This window comes from Pollicipes pollicipes, unplaced genomic scaffold (assembly GCF_011947565.3).
Source record: "Pollicipes pollicipes isolate AB1234 unplaced genomic scaffold, Ppol_2.1 Scaffold_4881;HRSCAF=5763_pilon_pilon_pilon, whole genome shotgun sequence".
Taxonomy (NCBI): Eukaryota; Metazoa; Arthropoda; class Thecostraca; order Pollicipedomorpha; family Pollicipedidae; genus Pollicipes; species Pollicipes pollicipes.
The window spans coordinates 57553396-57573552 of NW_023596576.1; the positions used below are offsets into that span (position 1 = coordinate 57553396).

Sequence of the window (20157 nt, forward strand, 5' to 3'; positions counted from 1 at the left end):
CTCCCCGCACACATCGGCCCGCCGGTGCGGAGCCGCGAGCCGACACGTCCCGGCTGTTGTTGCTGTCGGGGTTCGCGGGGCGCGTTGACTGCCGAGGTCAATATGTGCCCTAGATACTGCCCAGTGTACTCAGACCCCTCCGTGGCACGCCTCCGGCGCCGTACTGTGGTGGTGCCTCCAGAAGGAACCAAAATACGGCAATGTGGGGATAACGTCATTCCAATCAATGCAGCATGGCGGGGTCCCATTCGCCACGGAAACCTGGCACGGGAATTGATTTTCTAGCCAGACGCCCCGCGGAGATCCAAAACACTTCAGCTGTGACACTGACGGCTTGCTGCGAAGCGCGACAACCCACGGGGTCCGTTATCGGTCTGCCGTTTCCATCTCACATTACGCAGGACACGTCCACTGTCTTCACACGCACGAAGTTTGGCTAGATCTATCCCAGGTACCTGGCACTCCAATGCAGAACTCGTTCAGTCCCATCCAATCCGACAAACAACATACACATGCCGAATTTTGTGTTTTATATTGTTTACCGGTACGAGGAATAGTGACAAATCGGACAAATTACAGCCAACTAGCGGACGCGCTGAAACAGCAAATTTCGAGCCAAAAATAGTTGACAACTACTCCACATTCAACATAACATATACGGCATCTGATAAAGTCATTCGTTTCGATCAAACAGCAGCACGCGCCGATTTCGCTTTGATCGATTGCAGTGAGACCCGGGCAAAACCCTATTTGCGCAGAACGGGACCAATCCATTCCAATACGCAGGGGAAGTTCGGCGTCGTGATTCTGCACTTGCCCGGGCAAAAGGTAGTCACACTTCCCAATTTAGACACATGCCGTCGGTCAAAACGCTTGCCCAAAAGCAAGATTTCCAAACACATCAGCAACGGCAGGTTACGAACAAAACATGCAAACTTTGGTAAGAAAACAACTATCTACCTCTGCTGGCTTATAAAACTTGTGAGCAAAGTTTGCAGATGTTAGCAACGCAATCACTTACACTGACATAATAGGTGCAAATGGAATGACCTACGAGGCGGCGTCAGGTTCGCCTCCCGCCTCTCCGGGACTTCGCCGCGGTGTTTTTGAATCCCCGTTCTGCTGCATGAACACCACCCAACAGTGTCACATTGCCCATACTGAACCAGCCTTTACAAAAGAAAGCACTCTCGAAGCGGGCATTCCTGATCTGGCCGGACCGAGCACAGCGAGGAGTAGACGTGTAGATCCGAGACCTCCTGCCCAGGCGCGATCCGCACGCTCAATACATAGTTCACACGACAGTTCAATTAAGTTCATCAGTTGTCGCCACCCTCTTGCTGCTCATCTCCCTCGCCCTGTAAACAAAACGGCGGCGTCACAGTGCCATCCCGTGTTGCAGGCAGCTCTGCAGACACGAATATTCGGACGCGGCGTGGCATGTCACAATCGGTCTCGTCGGGCTGAAGATCTGCTACGTTCCCTTACGCTGCGCTGGATGTGAAAACCTGTCTCCACTCAGCGTACCCCTCCCGGTCCTGATACACTCGGAGCGTCAATGGCAAAATCACTCGCAATAACGACGAGATACACTTCAAAAAAGCCCACAGCGCTGCTAGTTACTGACCTGAGCGTCTGACGTCCACAACGTTAGGTTATCCCTCAACAACTGCATGATGAGGGTTGAATCTTTGTAGCTGTCTTCACTTAACGTGTCGAGCTCTGCGATTGCGTCATCGAACGCCTGGAACGCGGCGATCGGTTACCTGTTGCCTGTCATGCACACACTGCCAATTCTGCCAAAGGCAAACAGAATTTTCGTCCCCTAAGTGGAAGAGCTGGTGGTTTCCACAAACCAGCACCGGCCAAGCATGTGGATCAAGACATCACATATCACCCATAAGCTAATCGATCAATATCATACACGCATGTCGCCGTAACATCAGTTCTCTCACAATGGGCCGGCATAAATACATATCCTGGGCGTAAACTGCGCTCAGTTGGTGAGTCTAACACACAAAGCTGCTTAAATGCTATACAAGTACACGAACGCACACCACATTTAACGGACGAACGTTAGTCAAATCGACCTCCACACAGTGCAAAATACGCCGAACCTCTGGGGTCCACACCCGGTCAAAAACGCGACACAAGTTCTAAGTCCACCCGGCGAGGCTGTGACGCGCGGTGATGATTGTCAGTTTTAGGGCGCGTGGACATCCAAGGCAAAGTTCGATCAGTGAGCGAGCGCACCACACATCCAGCGGGCGGGAGCTGCGCCGGAGCCACCAGGCACCGCCGCACCGCGCTACGCTACGCTACGCGGCGGGATCGATCCGGGGGCGGTTAGTCCACACCGACGCCACGAGCAGCCAAACGACTACCGGAGGACCGTTACCAGCGACGCAGGCACGCAAACGCCGCCCCACCAGCGGCCCATACCTGCTTTGCCAAGTGGCAAGCCCTATCGGGTGAGTTAATGATTTCGTAGTAGAAAACTGAAAAGTTGAGGGCCAGACCGAGCCTGATAGGATGCGTCGAGGGCATCTTGGACTTGGCAATATCAAAAGCGTCCTGATATGCCTTCTGGCTGTCGGAGACAACAGCTGAGAGGAGAGAAAACACGATTACACGACATATCACCGGCCACGTCCGTATACCTGTTTCGCCAACTGGCACGCCTTTTCTGGCGAGTTGAGGATCTCATAGTAGAACACTGAGAAGTTCAGGGCCAGCCCCAGCCTGATAGGATGTGTGGGCTGCATTTTGGTCTTGCTGATCTCAAAGGCATCTTGATAGGCTTTCTGCGAGTCCTCAACAATCGCTGCAAACAGGTTGCCCGTTACATTAATTTGCCCGTTTCAAAATCTGTCTCAAAGTATCGTCAACTAAGTAAATGGCAAATATCTTTGGCTTACCCATTCAAAAGCATTCATCCAAGCCCTTTTCAAAAGGTGAAATAGATTACATGACACGTCTCGTCTCGGCAGGCTGTTTCCGTGACACGGATTGGCACAATCGCCCAGTCGGCACGTACCGGTCCGGGCGTCGCCGGTGGCCACCTCGGCCAGGTACCGGTAGTAGTCGCCCTTCATCTTCAGGTAGAACACCTGTGACTCGGCCGTTGACGCCTTGGGGATGAGGAACTTGTCCAGCAGGGCCTGAAGCACACCACCACCAGATGCCGTCAGCCGTCAGCCGTCAATATCCACGGAGGCAAAACGAGCCGTCGAAACCGTTAGCGCGTCCCAGCTCACGCAGGGCTTTTCCAAATAAAAACAACCTTCCACTTGCAACCTAAAAAAAATTTAATTCTCCGAGCTGTGAGTTATCTCCTGTGATCTCCACAAATGATGACGAAGTATTGTACTCGCGAAATGCATGAATCACCAACTGAATTATCACCAACAGACTCACTACTTGTGTAAGCTTGGGCAGTGTCACCAAGCCGTTCAAAACGCAGCCCCGCTATCCCGTGCCACTCACTCCAAAAATAACCCATGAAAAGTTCACCGCTGGGAGAGAATGTGCAGACAACATGCAGATCCCACACTGACCAGGACGTCATTGCAGATTTCCCGGAGCTCCTTCTCCACCTTCTCTCTGTACTCCTTCGCCATCTGTTGCTTCTTCTCGCTGCCTTCAGTCTTCTGTTCTATGCTTGAGATGACCCTCCACGAACTCCGCCGGGCGCCAACGACGTTCTTGTAGGCCACAGACAACAGGTTCCGCTCCTCATTGCTGAGTTCATTGCCTGCAACAATGTAAAACGATGTGTCAACTGGGGGCACCCATTCACACTTCACATAAAGCCCTGGTAAAGCCACCCAGTTATCAATTGAACCTGCGTATGTGCGAGGACGATCATCTAACCTTATTGTGCAACTTTCCTACTACATCTGACAGATCAATAATGCCATTTCCTGGCATGTACAGTGCCGTTTTTCAGCTTTCGCCTATCAACCATTTCCAGCGATCGCACAATGAGATCGCGTTAAACCATCAGATCCGAGCAATTTTTGCTGGGATCATTCTGATGAATTCATATGACTCACTGCTTATAATCTTCCTGAAGCACTAATTCCAGTATTTGTTACCCCAAGCCAATGTCATCCTGACCAGTGAGCAATGCAAACTTCAAAGACAGAATAACTTGATAGCCTTCATCGTGTTAGTTATTTATAGCATTAAACCTGTTGTAATCTTTGTCATTAACTATGCATGCATGCATTTCCCAGTCACAGTAATACTTGCCTTAGTACCTAAAACCTAGCATAAACAAGGCAACCTGATATCAATTTCAGGACAATTGCAGCTGGTTATATAACTTGTATCCACATACATAATTTGACACTTCCCTGCACACATGTTGCATTACCATCTTTCCTGATTTTGAATTATGATCAAACAAACTTGGATCCTTGCCAGCAAATATGCAACTGGCAGTGTATGTCACCCAAAATGTCTGAATGACTACTCAAACACAAGATACATTTTCATCCCACTTACAGGCTTTAGAACGCGTTGTGTCCCTACAGATTTTGGTCTGTATCTGCAGTACTGCATCTTATGAATTTAGTGGCACATTACCTTTCAGCTTCCCAGTGTTTTCCTCTCTACCCAGTAACACTTAATATCAGCTTTAGCCTGACAACACTGCAGGTGTGTACTATATGGTGACCATTCACTATGGGTACATTTTGATCCATAGCATATAGACCCAGCTTAAGTGCCAGAAAAGCATTACTTCAGCTGTCAGAGGCATTTTGAGGTTGAGCAGCTAATTGGAGGGACACCTCTGTGCTCACTTTGGTGCAAAAAAAAACAACCTCTTGGTGGGTGCAAACCCTACAGTGCATTTCAAGCAATTAGTGATTTGATGGCCACACAAACTGTCACAGAATAACCCCAAGTATTATAACACATATCAGTCAGCACATATACTTTTAGGGATTACCCACCCCATTCTCACAACCTGTCCCTCATCCCTTGCAGCATCTGTCAAATAATGTGCTGCCAGTTTGACCTATGTCAATATCCATTACCAAAATGATTGAACAAGCTGGGCCATCACCATTCAGTTTATTTGGCTGAATGCCTACATACAACATCCTGAGCCAAACAGATTGTGAGATGGCCTAATATAGAACCCATGCCAGGGTCTGTAGATAAGCTGGGCGACAACCTCAGATTATGGCACTTCCTCTCCTCTATATTCACATATTTATCAGTCATACTGAAACAAATGGCAAAGTCCACACTTTAGGTAATGTTGTGGAATGTCTGCCCAGATTGCTTGACACCATTCCTGTTGTCAGCTGGCTGCCCACAACACAAATGGGCCCAAAAATATGTTGTCTCCACATGGGCAGTATGCAATTTGAGCACCACATGTGATGTGAGCAGTGTGAGTAGTCTTGGCCAAGGTAACGTGGCACTGCCTGCTTAACAAAATGATGCACAGCTAATATTTCAATTCAATGCCGACATGACCAAAACTCAGTTCTAAAACATAACAAAAATGTTATGTTATGATAGTCGAGAGCTTCTACAGCTCTCTGGGATTAAAGGTCCTCACAACTTCTCACCCACACACCCTTTGACAAGATAGGCCAAGACAAGCCTTCACTGTCTTATCAGCAGCATGCCTGGGGTGCATCTAGAAAGCACTGCTGGCACATCCAGTAATGACTACAATATTTGAAAAATGAAGTGACAGGCGCTTTGGCTGTGTGTCATACCAATTGCATGGCATATTGGGCATAGTGCAGCAGCAGACATGTGGATCAGTACATTATGACTAAATGCAGCTCATGACAGGGAAGGAAATGGCAACCCTTCAATAGGTGGTCTTTATTGGAATGCCAGTTGGGATGGTAGCACCACTGCACCCCATTCCACCAGACCACCCCTCTCACCCAGCATTGCTCCTCACCTGTTTCTGTGACATTTTTCATGGCGGCGGCCATGTCATCATACCGCTCAGCCTGTTCGGCCAGCTTGGCCCGCTGCACCAGCTCATCCTTGTCGGTGGCCATCTCTGCAACAGAACTCTGGTTAGACATGAGAATGCTGAAGTTCCATACCAAACTGTGAACAGTGCAGTGATATCAGCATGCCACATTTAAGTGTGCATGTACCATGTCATCCTGCAGTGCAAAGATCAATGCCTGCAATGAATCACAATGCCAACAGTGAATGTTGATGCAAGGTAACTGAAATGATCTATTTGATGAAGAAAACTCAGCCATCTAACCAAGACAAGCAGCTATTGTCCATAAAAGAGCACATCTGCAACATTGTTTCCAAGCAAGACAAGCCAGCAGTCACTCAGCCAGTCAAACTGGTCCTAGCATCATACACCAACTATTTCTGAGTTAAGTGCTTGCATCTACGCAATCTCCTATTTTCCTCCCTCCCCCCTCCATTCCTTTCATATTAGCATCCTTTCAGCTGGGAGATTGCTCCTCCCACAAAACTTAAGGGAATCTCTGGCCAGAGCACCTGGCATTAACAGAAATAGGTACACTTGTGAAGCATTTTGGTGCCAAGAAAATGTATGTGATTAGGCTACATTTTCAGGGTTCACATTTGTTTGGCATTTTGGAGTTGAGGAAATACAGCTGATATGGCTATTTTGGGGATAAACAGACTATTTGCACACATATCATACCTGACATTATCTGCAACCACTACCAAGCTGAAACAGCACAGTGGAGTAAAACTGCCCACATATACATATCTTTCCAAGTTCTTTAATAAATGCATATACCCAAAACATGTACAAAAATGCAGAGCAGCCAGGACTGTTACAATTGGCTGGTTTTGATACACAACCAACTGCCTGGTTTGGGTTTTGATGCACACACAGCTACCATCTCCTAATGTCTGGCACATCACATTTATGGAATGGTTTGACAACACTGGCTACTTGGTGATACTGCTTGGCTTGCCAGAAAGATCACATTATATATGGTATGGCTCTGACTATAATGACCCAGGTAAGATGACCAGTTTCCTTTCAGCTGCTTAATCACATCATCATACATAACTGACCCATGCATGGGTGACTCATAGCTAATGTGAAGTATATTTCAGAGCCAGACTGCAAAACATACATGTTGCACTGATGATGATGTCTGACATGGCAAAGACATGCAAGCAATCACAGCACCTAAAGGCAATGTTTAAAGGCAAGCAATGCAGCCAAAAGAAATAATGACCAAAAAATGATCAAAACATTTCTTACAAGAAACAATCTCAACCTCCCTATAATGTGACCTGCCTAGTTTCATGCACATGTGTTCCAAGTTCAGCAGATGTTGTGCAAGTATCTGATGCAGTGGATGGATATTTGCAGCCTGGTGTCAGCATATTTCACTCATGACCTCAGACTTCACTTCCCATTTCTAAAGCAACAAAATAAAAACTAGCTCTTTGATTATGATGATGTGAGACACAATCTGCATAATTTGCAGTCGCTAATTACTGCCCAAATAGAAGGTAGCTATTGATCGGACTCAGGAAACTTCTCACCATACTTCAACGGGTTACACCGATGCCCCAGTAGTGCGGCATGGCACCATCGCAATCAGACCTTCTACAGATACTGAGCGCCCCATGAAAGCCCTCAAGTCCCCACTATACCATAGCAAGCACCACTATCGAGCCCAATCCAGATCGAACTACGTAGCAGGCCAACACCATGCCGCATACCGACCACGCCTCTTCCGGCGAAGACCGTCCCACGGCATAAATTTCAATAACGGACGTAATGCACATGTGAAAGAACGATTTCTGACATAGGATCGCAGTAATATTAACAAATAAGCCCAAATACCAACCTGTTCACGTCGTCCGAAGAATCACAGGGAACACCCTTTGCCGCCGGAGACGGTATGAAGCGCCTGCAGCAACCGCGCACACCTTGGACGAGACTGCCGGGCAACCAGAGTTGGTGAAGGATCTGGAACGGAAGACGGGTAACCAGCCAAACAACTTTCTTGTGGGTAAAGTCATTTTGCCTTGTTTTTAAGAATAGGTAAGTTCTTAGATACTGTGTAATATATTGAAGTAATAAATTGCAAAAAAATCGCAATTTAATCAACATTTTTGGCAATACACTTTCATCAAATTTGATCATTAAGTTTTGACCAAGAACAATTTTATTTTGGATAGCTTACCATGAAAATATGCATTTTCAACTCTAAATCATACTTTGCTGTGAATATATGCAAGAGATATATTAAAAACAGCTATTTGATAGACACACTGTAATGTTCATCTATTTTTGTCTTTCTTTAAGGGCCCTCGTGCTGTGAGTTTTCTGTAATAGCTTAGGCGTAAATATGTATTTTTCTGCCTGTGTTAACTTGATTAAGAAACGATGACAGTTTTGTCCTTTTTGATGATCTACATAGCCATAATCGCTTTTGAGTGGTTACAAAATGCATTTTGTTTTTTGACATTCGCCCTTAGATAATGTCTACGCATATGGCGCACGTGCTACGAAACAATGTCGTCTGCTAGAGTTCACGAATGCATGATTGAGAATGATATGCAGCGACGTTACGAAGGATTTATCGTAGCGGCGTGTGTGCTTTTTACGGAAGATAGGATTTTTGGATTCCAGGATTTGTCTTCAGTGGAGTCTTGCTTATGACCAAGGCTCGCACAGGTTAGTATCTGCTCGTTTATTTTCTGCGTGTTCTGTTCAAGAAGGTAGATACGTGGACGCTTGAGTAACATTCTGCGCCAATTGTTCGATGTTTTTGCCGTAAGAATGATGAGCTTTGTAGGGGTGTGAGTGGTGTTTGTTTGGAGTGTTTTGGTGTATGCCTAGTTTTACTAAATATGCACTTTGAACAAGAGCAATTATAATTAGCATTCTAAACTATGCTCTGGCACTAACCATGCCCTATCACGATCCGTGGGAGAGGGGAACCTGTGTCCACAATTCCCTAACACGCATAAAAGAAGCCTATAATTCGGCCCAAATATGCTCATGGTTACATTGTGATTATGCAGGAGCTGGCTCAATTGATAATATGTTTTTGTTGGAATTATTGTACAAACTGGCATTTTAATATGGCCAAAACCTTGTTACCAAAATGGACAAATGCCCTGCAAATGACCATGTAGCAAAGATATTGTCTGAGAAATCTACAATATCTTGGTGATGTGTAGTCAGTTAGTTGTAAAACATGTGAGATAGTTAAAAATCAGCAGTGTGCCCACGCCAACAACTTTTGGGAAGGGTAAGCAGGAGGCATTCTTCTGCCTCAGCGAGGCAAAGTCACCTATGTGTCATTGCAAAACGAAATCATAGACGCCTGTTGCCTGTTAGGATTTTTAAGATAAAGTGCTCATGTCTCGAAGTTTCGTTTGTTTTCGCTAGTGTGGATGTGTTTCACTAGGCACCCTGAGATAATCCAAAATTGTAGAGTGTAATGTACACCAGCCGTCCAGGGGCGTACCCAGCGCTTGTGTTTGGGTTGCGGTGGACAAGCCTACTTTTTTGTAGGAAAAACGGTGCACGTTCAATATGCGTAATTGTACTGTTGCCCTTGGTGGTATGTACGTCACGGTTGTAACGTATTTTTACCACCCATGCATACTACCCATTCATTTTCAGTTAAGTCCAAGTCAAATTCTATTTGAAGTTAAACCCGCCCCCCCCCCTCCCCCACCCCCACCCCCCGTGAAAGAGTGCGGTGCGGTAACCGTCGGCCGTTACGATGCATGCGACAAATAGTTTGCGGAGATAATTTGCGAATGTGCAAATGTGTGCGAATGCGCACATGTATGATGCTGCTTTGATCTATAACATACTCTGCAAGGGCGGATCCAGAACAACATTTTGGAGGTTTTGATTATTTGGTTGTGTGAATTAGAGTTCTTCCGACCAGTAACTATTATTTCAGGGTTACGGTATGAAGGAGATTGGACGACGGTGGGGCGGGACTACATGCGTCTGTGGAGCCAACTGCCGAGCCTTAGCCCGCGCAGGCACCCCTTCGCGAAGTGCGCGCTGGGCGTCCGGACGGGGCCCTCACCAGGGAGCCTCTTGGCCCACTTGTGGCTGATGCATGCAGCCCGTCCCGGGCAAGTGGGGCGTCGCGAGGATGCAGGATAAAGCAAGACAGATGACGAAGGGGCGAACCAAACTTACGTCATAATACTTTGCAAAGGAAAGGTTTTGAGGGAACGTATAGATAAATACTTAACGACAAAATACATCTGGCCAGCAAAGAGCCACAAGAGCCCATTGAGGTTAGCGTACCTCAAGTTCCGCACACATCCTCTAGACTAATCTAACCACCTGTCCTGCCTGAATCTTGCCACAGGTGACATCTTTTGACCGAGATAACTTGTCCAAACGATGGTTAGATGTTCCCAGAGAGAAACTTCCTTTAACTTCGTTTGACACTATTCCAGTGATTCACTTCTCTTTGACCAAATAAAAAAAAAATGGACTAAATAACACCTGCCTCTTCATAGTTAATCGCCTACCTATTGCTAAACAAATCTGATTTCCTCTTAATCTCCACGTAATTTCCAGTGCTCCATGTATATCTACCTTGTATATCCCTTTCATAATCGTGAATACCTCTATCAGATGATATCTAATTATGCGATGTTTCAGTGAATGCAACGCTGAATACAAATTAAGACGAATAGTTATATCCCTCCATGGTCTTAGGCATGATTCGCCTGTTTGGGATGCCACATTTTTATTTGTCCCTTGTTGGCAACACAAAATTTCGATGATCTGCTCGTTCTTTTTCCGGGATGAACGGTGCTTCTGTGAGTGACTGCCCCTGTGAACATGTCATTGCGTGACCGAATGAAGGTATGTGTGGCTATGTACTCGCAAATGCAGCTTTGTCTCTGACTGGGTGACATAATGTCGAAAGGGGTGCCAGGCCGACTCATTCTTAGTTAAGCCGGGTTCTTCTTCATCAAATGAGAAATATTGTGTAGCAACGTTCAGTTTGCCGATGGTGGACTGTTCGTTGCATTGCTGGACCGCATGGTTGGGCATGAACTGTACGTTGCAAACAAGGTACAGAGCTGAGCTCGGACGGCCAGTGATGGAAATCACCCAGACGAGTGCTGTCTGGTTGCTGCCTTGGAAGCTGGCTGAATGGCGCTGATGACACACGATCACAGCATACACCACAGTGCCGGTGACCTGACCGCAAAGGGGCGGGCATTCACCGTGCTGTTGGAGATGCGAAGCTTCCAGGCGGCCGACGAGGCAAGCGTAGAGCGGGTCAAATAAGGCGTGATGTCGGAAAAGTCCATGCTCGGGTTACAGACTGAGGGTTTCCGCCAGCCTGGGACTGTATCCCCGCCGGGCGAGAGTTGTCTATACTCGCGCGCTGGACAGTGAGGGGACAGAGCGATGATCACCTCCTCATTCACTCCGAATGTACGCCAGAGCCACAGATCGGAAGTCAATGGGTATATTGATGCCTGAGGAATTTAAGCGATGCTGTGTTTGACCCCCTCAGCTGAAACAGTGACCTGTCAGGCTAGGTCATTGCCAGTGTTCTGCAGCAGTAAGGAGGTGAATGCGTTTTCTACGGGAGCAGAGAAGGCTACTTTTCCAACAAAATAGCACTGTAATCGTCTTCTAGATCTCATATTTTGTTTAAAAAAGTGGTTAAAAAAGGTAATCTAAGTTCAGACAAGCTCACCATAAGATATTGACTTTTTGACGTGGAAAATGTCATAAGTGTATTCCAAATGACCCGTGTGCGTAAGGAAAGTGATTTTTACCGATAGGATGTCCAACTTTGTACTGTTCAAAGAAGGTATTGCTCGGGAAATCGCTTGACTAACAACTCCTCCTTGCTCCTTGGTATTATAAGCATGCATCGTTCAGTCACGTACGCGCTGGTATTAATTACGCATTACGCTGGTACGCTGGTACGCATTAACTTACCATGGCGGCATTTTTTAATTGTCAGCTTGTGTTTGTTTTATCAGTTTGCGGTCCACTTTTCGGGAAATGAAGTCAGATTCGTTCATGTATTGCCAGCCGTCTGTCAGAGACGTCCAGTTAACAAAAGGTTTGCATGAAATTTAACCTCGTCGTTGTCCATCGGAAGAAATTTAGCGATTGCGCTGTTGGTTCGTATGTAAGACACGCAGGTAGGGCAGCTTGACTTGGAACAACACCGGGAGATGAAATGCGTGTCACGCACCGTATATATACACGAAGTGAGGCGTTAGAATCCAAGTCAGTTGGCAACTGTTGTCTCTTGTGTGGATCTGTGTCATGGTGTCGCCTGTAGTCACCATATGCTAATCGTTTCTGGTGAAGGCAATGGTGAATATGTCCCAATTTTGTGACAGAAACAACTCGGGTCATGACAACGATACCAAAGTTTGTCGTGTTGTAGCGGGGTCATTTCACTCCACGGCGAAATTGTGCATTTCATGGAATATTTATGACACACAATTTTCTACCGAGATTAGCAGTTGAAGCACAGATGTCAGAAGTTGTCAAACGATACTGTTTAAGTTCGCGCATCGCTGACGAGACCGGGGCAGACTTCAGCAAGAGCTCCCATCCCCCCCCCCCCCGCATCAAGCTGACTATTGCCATTTGGGTCAACTCTGCATCAACTCTTCTTCAACTTGATTTTTGGCGGCTGGCTGGGGTGTGAACGGAATTTGATTCAGTTACATGACGTACGATGCGATGGCAAAACTTTGTGTGGACTGCGTGGCGGTCAGTGCTTCGCGCTATGCTCATGAGGGTAAATCAGTCGGGGCGCCGTTCGCCCTGCGCGCCTTCTCATTTGGCATGCGCCACTTCTATGGTGAGGACCATGCCTTCGTATGCGGTACAGCATGGTCGGAAGCCTTGCCAAGCCGACACGCATGCAGTGGCAGGTGTGGAGCTGGTGCCAGCGGTCGGTGTCAGGCGAGCCGCAACTGGCGCTGCACGGGTGGTGGGAACCCGAATGGTTGGTACCGCTGGTGAGTTGGAGCACTGAAACGTCGTCAGTGGTGGGTGGCGGAGACGGCGGCGTCACTGGGTTGTGATAGGATGGCAGCTGTCGACTGCTGGCCGGTAATAGAGCTATGGCAGGTGGCGATTGGAGTGGAACCGCTGAGTCATTGGATTGGGTTATATTGGAAACAAAATGTTACGCGAAAAAGATTGTGTGTCATAAATATTTCATGACATGCATAATTTCGCCGTCGAGTGAAAAGACCTTCCTATAACTCAACAAACTTTGGTATCGTCAAATCCAAGTCGTTGGCGATACCTGGTCCCTAACTGGTGATGGATGAAGCCCGAAGTGGCGTCGAAATATGGAGTTCGGAGGTACTGCGATCAACCGCCTCTTCCCAACGTCGTCAGGGCATTTCTGGGCCAAAGCGCGGCGTCGCGCGCATAAAGAGTTGGGAGGCGCTGCGATCAGCCGCCTCTATATAACATCACCAGGGCATTTCTGGGCCAAAGCGCGGCGTCGCGCGCATAAAGCATGCCTTCACCACACGCCAGCGATGGCCGCCGGTCCTCGTTAATCACATGCGGGTGTTCGAAGGTGCGCCAGCTCTCGTGATCAGACCGAGGATGGGTGCGGGCTGTGGACCCTCCGGCCGGCGAAAGCGCGGTGCGGGCACGGGGCGCTGCGCCTGTCGTCGAGGAGGCGCCGGCCGTCAGCCGCTCCTCCGGCCGGAGAGGGCGCGCCCGGCCGGCGCGCCGGTCCGCCAGCCGACGCCTTGGAGACTGCCCCACGTGGACGTGTCGCCTCTGGGGCGTGGGGGACGCGAGTGCGCTGCGGTATCTGCGGCGGAGCGCCGCGATCGTCGCTGATAGCGGCGGCGATCAGCTTCTCGGCCGCATTTTATTCAAATTGTGTCCACACGCGTCAGATCGGATGACTCAGCGGTTCCAATCCAACTGTTCGTCTTTTGTCGGCAAAGCGGCCAGCGCGTGGCTCCGAATGCGTTCGTCTGCGTCCCGCACGCCTCAAGGAGCTGCCCTCGCCCGCACGGCGGCCAGACCCGGGGAGGGGAGCGGGCAGGTGCGGGGCGCTGGCGCGTCACTTCCGGTGTCGGCGCCGGTGTCACGGATCGCGGGCGGCGGGACCTTTCTGCCCGGCTGCGGCCGCAGGTGCATTGTTCCCGGCCCAGCGGAGCAGGCCAGACCGCTCTCGCCTCGGCCGGCGCGCGCGCGCTCAGACGGCCGCCGCTGTGGTGACGCCGCGGCCGGGCCTCCGCGGCGCGGCGGCAGCTCGGCGGCACCGGTGCCCTCGGCCGGACGGCGGGCGCCACCCACGCCGCGCCCCCCGCTCGCCGGGCCGCCGATACTGCTATCCGGCCGGCAGCTGATTCAGCCGGCCGGCCGGCCTGGAAACAAAGCCGCCCTGCCGGCAGCGCGGCGCGCGCTCCGCTCTCGCAGCCCTGCGCCGACGACGTTCGCGTGAGGTAAGCGGACGGGCGGCGCCGCCAGCTCAGCCGCGGGCTGGCGTCACGCGCGCGTCCCGGGGCTTCTCCGGCGGCGGGGTGCCGGCGGCTGGGGATGCCGGCCGCCACCGATGAACCGAACATGGCGCTGGCCAGATGTGGCGGCCCGCTTCCTGTCGTGTCCGGAGGGAAGTGTTTTACACTTGGCGCATTATCATATTGGTTGGGCGTATTTGGATAGCACTTCTGTGTGCGTTCTGACTGAGGTGGTTCATGCCAGGGGTTGACTCCCATTTTAGCAAACGTTTCATGCAGTGGCTTATGTCACTTCCAGGTATGGTGGGGGGGGGGGGGGGGACGGGTCCAGGAGATGTGAACGAATTCCGATGTATGGGTTTATTTGACAAGACGAGGTTTATTTCGCGGCCCATATTTTGTTCCACGGTCATTCATGTGTTGCCATTGTTTATATTGCTTAATAGCATCGCCACAGTGAAAGGTGCTCACATCCTGTTTACCTCTAGCTCAATCGGCGAGCTGCAACGTCTGTACTTGTCTCACGTGACTGGCCTCATTGCTCAAACATCGCACGCCCTTCTCCTTTTGTCCAGCGTTTCAAACTGGGATCTCCCTGTCATCGCGCTGCCACGTTCAAGTGAACGTACTCGCCTGTGTGCTGTCGGCACCGGCGGAAGTGAAACGCCGGCCGTGATCGCTATGCATGGACACGCGGCCGCCGCCGTCCGGCTGCGTCAAGGTCGTGTCGTTGCACCGCCGGTTTTCTCCGCGACTCTCGCTGAGCCCGCGGCTGACGACGCGTCGTCTCGTGTGACGGCGGCCGGTCCTGCGTGACCTGACCTTTCGATGCTTGACCGCGGCCAGCACGCCCGCTCGCTCTCCGCAGGCGACAGCGGCCAGGCGCCACGCGTACGGTGGCGTAATTGCCTCTTCCCAATGTGCCCATGTGCGCCAAAGGTCGGGGCTTTCCGGTGCGATTTGTATGCGCACCGTGCCAAGGATGTAACCCGAGCCAAGCCGCAATTTCTTCGTGCGCGTGACTTATGTACGCTGCGTTTTCCCTGAGGGATATAATATTTTGCAAGCGTAATAATTCTCAAAACATGTATGCAACGTGGCCGGTCGTGTCATTAATATAGATCACTGCAAGCAACCTCAGAAGGTCGGAATATTCCCATGCGCACGTGTTTCGCGCGCTGTCGCCCGCTAAACAGGAGCTTGTCCGGCACGTCTTTTAACACGTCATTGCAAACAGGTCATGGACGGAGAGTGGTGATGAATGGAACAGTGACCATGCTGAGAAGATGGTGTCGTAAGGGAAAAGTTCACATCCGTGTGTGATTTTAGGAATTTTGACTGTGGTGATGCGAGTTTCGAGTTTGGTGCGAACTTACGTTGGAATTTGTGCCGATGCCGGACAACGAAGCGGCTTACCGGTAGCAATAGCAGGCCTGGATTGTGGGAAAGTCTCATGCCCGTAGAGACCCGGGGTATTGAGCCATTGGAAAGAAATAGTCACGTTTATACATGATCGCACATTTTACACCTAATCATGACTCGGTCATCGAAAAATATCAATCTTTTGATTTGATCACGAACTTGGCGGTGCATTTGCTCCGAGGGAAATGCAGTACTACGGCTGAGGCCCAACGTCACTGTCGATGAGTTGATCGTTGGAAGCCAATGACTTGCTGCTATGAGTCCGGCGAGCCCGGTTTTTCACGCGCTTAATCCCATTTATTTCTGCTGGAGTTGACTGAAACAGCAGACTGAAGCCAACGTCAATTCCATACCGTCAGTACAGACGGGTAGTTCGCATGCTGTTGTCCAAACCAGCACCTGCGCCTGGTCGTCCTATGCAGAGGTCACGGCCCCGCCGGTGGGTACACATGCCATCGGAAAGCATGCTAAACAAAAGGGGGCCGGCGCTAGCGCCCGAGACGTTGCCGCCCCTCGCGGGCTGGTGGCGAGGCCCGCGTCACAGGATGTCCGCCATTCTTTTGTCTTGCGAGCCGGTGTACCAATGCCATGACGGAAAGCTGACGGCCGCTTCTCTCATTCTGCTCTGTAACTGCCCTGAACCCACCACCCGTGCACTTTCCCTGGCAATTCTGCCCGTTATGGGCGCTGACAGGACGACTGCCGCACCAGCGCATACAAGGGCATGTGTAACTGAACTCACTGTTGGCGTGCGGCGAACCCGTTTTCCTGGCTTTGTCAGGGTGCTGGCCGCATTGCCCAGCACAGATGCTGTCAATTTGTCGTGTGTCGCTGCCGCCGCCCGACAGTGGACGCCGGGTTGGGCCCGGCTGGCGCGACGGCCGCCACACGTCCGATTATAGCCCCCCGCCTCGCACGCCATCAACGCCGCCCGGAGAGCACGGACCTTTGGAGAGATTGTCCTCTGCTTTGAGGGCGGACGGCCGAGCTCGCTGTGGCCCGGTCGGCTGGCCAACAGTGCACGTTGTGTCCCGTCCCGGCAGCGGCCGTTTGAAGCCAGCCGGACGCGGCGGCGTCGGCCGCCCGCCGAACGCGTGGTCCCGTGCAGGACGGCGTCGGCAGCGTCGGGCTGGTTCTCGCCTTCCGGCTGGGACCGGGCCGTGACCGCTGCCGTCCGGCTGGGACCGGTGACCGCTGCCGTCCGGCTGGGACCGGGCCGTGACCGCTACCGTCTGACTGGGACCGGGCCGTGACCGCTACCGTCTGACTGGGACCGGGCCGTGACCGCTACCGTCTGACTGGGACCGGGCCGTGACCGCTACCGTCCGGCTGGGACCGGGCCGTGACCGCTACCGTCTGACTGGGACCGGGCCGTGACCGCTGCCGTCCGGCTGGGACCGGTGACCGCTACCGTCTGACTGGGACCGGGCCGTGACCGCTGCCGTCCGGCTGGGACCGGGCCGTGACCGCTACCGTCTGACTGGGACCGGGATCTGGCTTTGGTCAGACGCTGCTCATGGGGAGGGGTCGAAGCCAGCCTCTGAGAAGCTGCATTTCCCGGCGTGAACTTCACTTCATTACATTTGGCACATAGATAAACTGAGATCCACCTACTACACCTTCACAGCCTGTTCTGTCACTGTGTTAGCGTTAACTGCTCCCAGTGACTGTCCAGACTCAGACTCAGACTCGGACTGGATCCGTCAGTCCCGCCGTGTCTTCCGTCTGTCGCTGTTGCCACACCCGCTGCCTCAGCTGCGGAGGATGCCGCAGAGCCCGAGGCCCCATCCCTTGGCAGTGTTCTCGTCGACCTTGGCTGCCCAGTCGACTTGAACAAACGCAGACCGCGCCGCGCACTGGTCCATGGATTTCATTGCGCTCCAGAACATCATCGTTCGTTAGGCCGCTTTTTCATGTGTTGCCAGGCCGTAGTTCACGGTTGTGTGAGTGGGACGCTGACTGGAAGTGGGCACGGCCTTTGTCCTGTCCCTTTGTCGGCGCCTTGGTGGCCCGGTAAACGGACTGCATTCCAGCTGAATGCTTGTGTTATAAACGCATAAGTGGCGTGTTCGCAAAGCATAATGGTCACGCACGCGTCAGTTTTTCGCGCACCCTAAAGCCACAGTTTTTCGGGTATAGCAGAACCACAGCTGTTTGTGCGCTGCAAAACTAACAGCCGGCTGTACGGATCTGCATTCGAAGATGCCGTCTCAGCCTGGCTGACGAGTGACGACCCCCTGACCCGTCCGACGACCCCCTGACTCGTCCGACAACCCCCTGACCTGTCCGACGTCCTGGCTGACCTGTCCGACGACCCCCTGACCTGTCCGACGACCCGGCTAAACTGTCCGACGACCCCCTGACCTGTCCGACGACCTGGCTGACCTGTCCGACGACCCCCTGACCTGTCCGACGACCCGGCTAAACTGTCCGACGACCCCCTGACCTGTCCGACGACCCCCTGACCTGTCCGACGACCCCCTGACCCGTCCCTGGTCACTGGCGGCCCTGCGTCCCGTCTTCAGCCAGGTCCGCGGTCGACCTCTGATCGTTGGCGGCCCTGCGTCCCGTGTTCACCCAGCGCTTCACCTGCACTCGGCGCCACCAGCTGGCTTGGTGCGTTCACCACCTCAGCGGTGCTGCCTGACAGCCGCGCACGCACGTGAACAGGAAACACGCAGGCCAATCGCTTCTATTTGGAGTGTGCCCGCCCGAACTGGCGCGACACCCGGGTCTGGACAGTTTGCACCATGGTGTTGCACGAAATCAGGTACTGGCGATGCGGAGGACCAGGAAGTGGCGACGCTGCACGTAGCTATCAACCGCGTGTAGTGGCGCCACTGACGTAGCACATACTGGTCGGTTTAATGGGCGTAGGCGTCCTCGAAATGTGTAATCAGCCCAATTCGCCATTACAGGCATGATAAATGATTCGTCATTGTTATTCGCGGGGTATTGATGGTGGATTTATTGAATAATTGAGTGGATTGATTCACTGTATTGACTTATGCAAGTTATGCAGGTGATGGGTTCTTCCTTTTCTATCGACATTGGTATAGCTTCCATTTGTAATGCCTTCTCTGTTGTCATAGGGCAAATCATGACCGGCAAGGAAATTAAATCTGACCTGTGAAAACTGCTTTGCAAGTCCCAGACATTCCCAGAAACGGCTGCGTGGAGTGCATCTTTGGGCATGCAAAGCCGGGTTGCTGGGAAACCTCGGACGGGCCTCACGTTAACACGTTGGCCGCTCGTGGCGCCGTTCGTCCGTAATGGCTGTCGATGTGTGTCATCTTTTCGTGGCACCTTTTGTAAAACTTGCGGCCTTTTAGTGGCGCGCTTCAGACTCGTGTCAAGGAAGTATAGATGTCAGGCCGGCGCACGCCAGGAAAACACAGAGGCCATGTACCCGGCAAGGTGCTCGCAATTCCCAGCAAATTTATGTGAAGTTTGCAGCAAGGTGAAGCCAGACACGTCAGATTGTGTGTTCTTGTGTAAGCGGAGTAAATGTCGTGCTCGGAACATGCCTTTTAAACGTTATGTTCTACTACTAATCACTTCGTTATATCAAGAAGTTCGTGTGTGAAAGCCATTTAACCACACAGCAAGTATATTTACGGTCGTGTTTGAGAGAACCTTGACCAAAAGTTTTATAGACATGGCTTTAGGATCAGAGTGCTTGCTGAGAATGACTTATGGCATAGACCTCGACCCCGCCACTTAAGAAGAGCAATTCAGTTTTGTCTATTGGTGGTCGCATGAGCAAATAGGAACTACGTTGAGCAGAATAACAAACGCTTACATATACAATGAGAGAACACTCGGCCCCGACATCGCACGGTGTTCAGCCGGTTCCCTTAAGCCCCGTAGGCGGCCTATAACCAGCGCACAGTCGGCCACCTCGAGGGCGCTGGTCACCAGCCGTCGCCGGTGTCTGCACCCGCTGCCAGCGGGCGCAGAACGACGCCAGCGGCCGCTCGGTCCGGCGTCCCAGCGGCGGCGCCCGGCCGCCGGGGAGCGGCGCAGCCTGGCGCGGCCGCCGGGGGAGGGGCGGCCTGGCGCGGCCGCCTGGGGAGCGGCGCGGCCCGGCGCGGCCGCCGGGGGAGCGGCGCGGCCTGGCGCGGCCGCCGGGGGAGCGGCGCGGCCTGGCGCGGCCCAGTCCGGCCCCCGGGGAAATCAGGCTCGGCTGTAGCGTGACCTCGCGTCCGGCGCGGCCCGGCGCGTCACGAGGCTGCGCCCGCTGCCGGTCACGCCCGCCGGAGCGGC

The 20157-nt window shown here is 51.9% G+C and overlaps 1 protein-coding gene across 3 annotated transcripts; it reads right to left on the bottom strand.

Moving 5' to 3' along the window:
- Positions 1-515: 515 nt before the first annotated feature.
- On the bottom strand, positions 516-7937 carry LOC119101015 (14-3-3 protein zeta). 3 transcript variants are annotated; one of them, XM_037224259.1, is made up of 7 exons: positions 7845-7937; positions 5936-6040; positions 3558-3754; positions 3038-3161; positions 2443-2606; positions 1628-1744; positions 516-1358 (listed from the first exon to the last, which is right to left on the bottom strand). In XM_037224259.1, exons 2-7 carry the CDS (start codon positions 6036-6038, stop codon positions 1320-1322), a joined length of 744 nt encoding a protein of 247 aa, XP_037080154.1. In that variant the 5' UTR covers positions 6039-6040; positions 7845-7937; the 3' UTR covers positions 516-1319. The 3 variants fall into 3 exon arrangements, with proteins under 3 accessions (XP_037080154.1, XP_037080152.1, XP_037080153.1); XM_037224257.1 differs by lacking the exon at positions 2443-2606 and adding an exon at positions 2661-2824; XM_037224258.1 differs by lacking the exon at positions 2443-2606 and adding an exon at positions 2661-2824 and having other exon boundaries at positions 5936-6053; positions 7845-7909.
- Positions 7938-20157: the final 12220 nt, after the last annotated feature.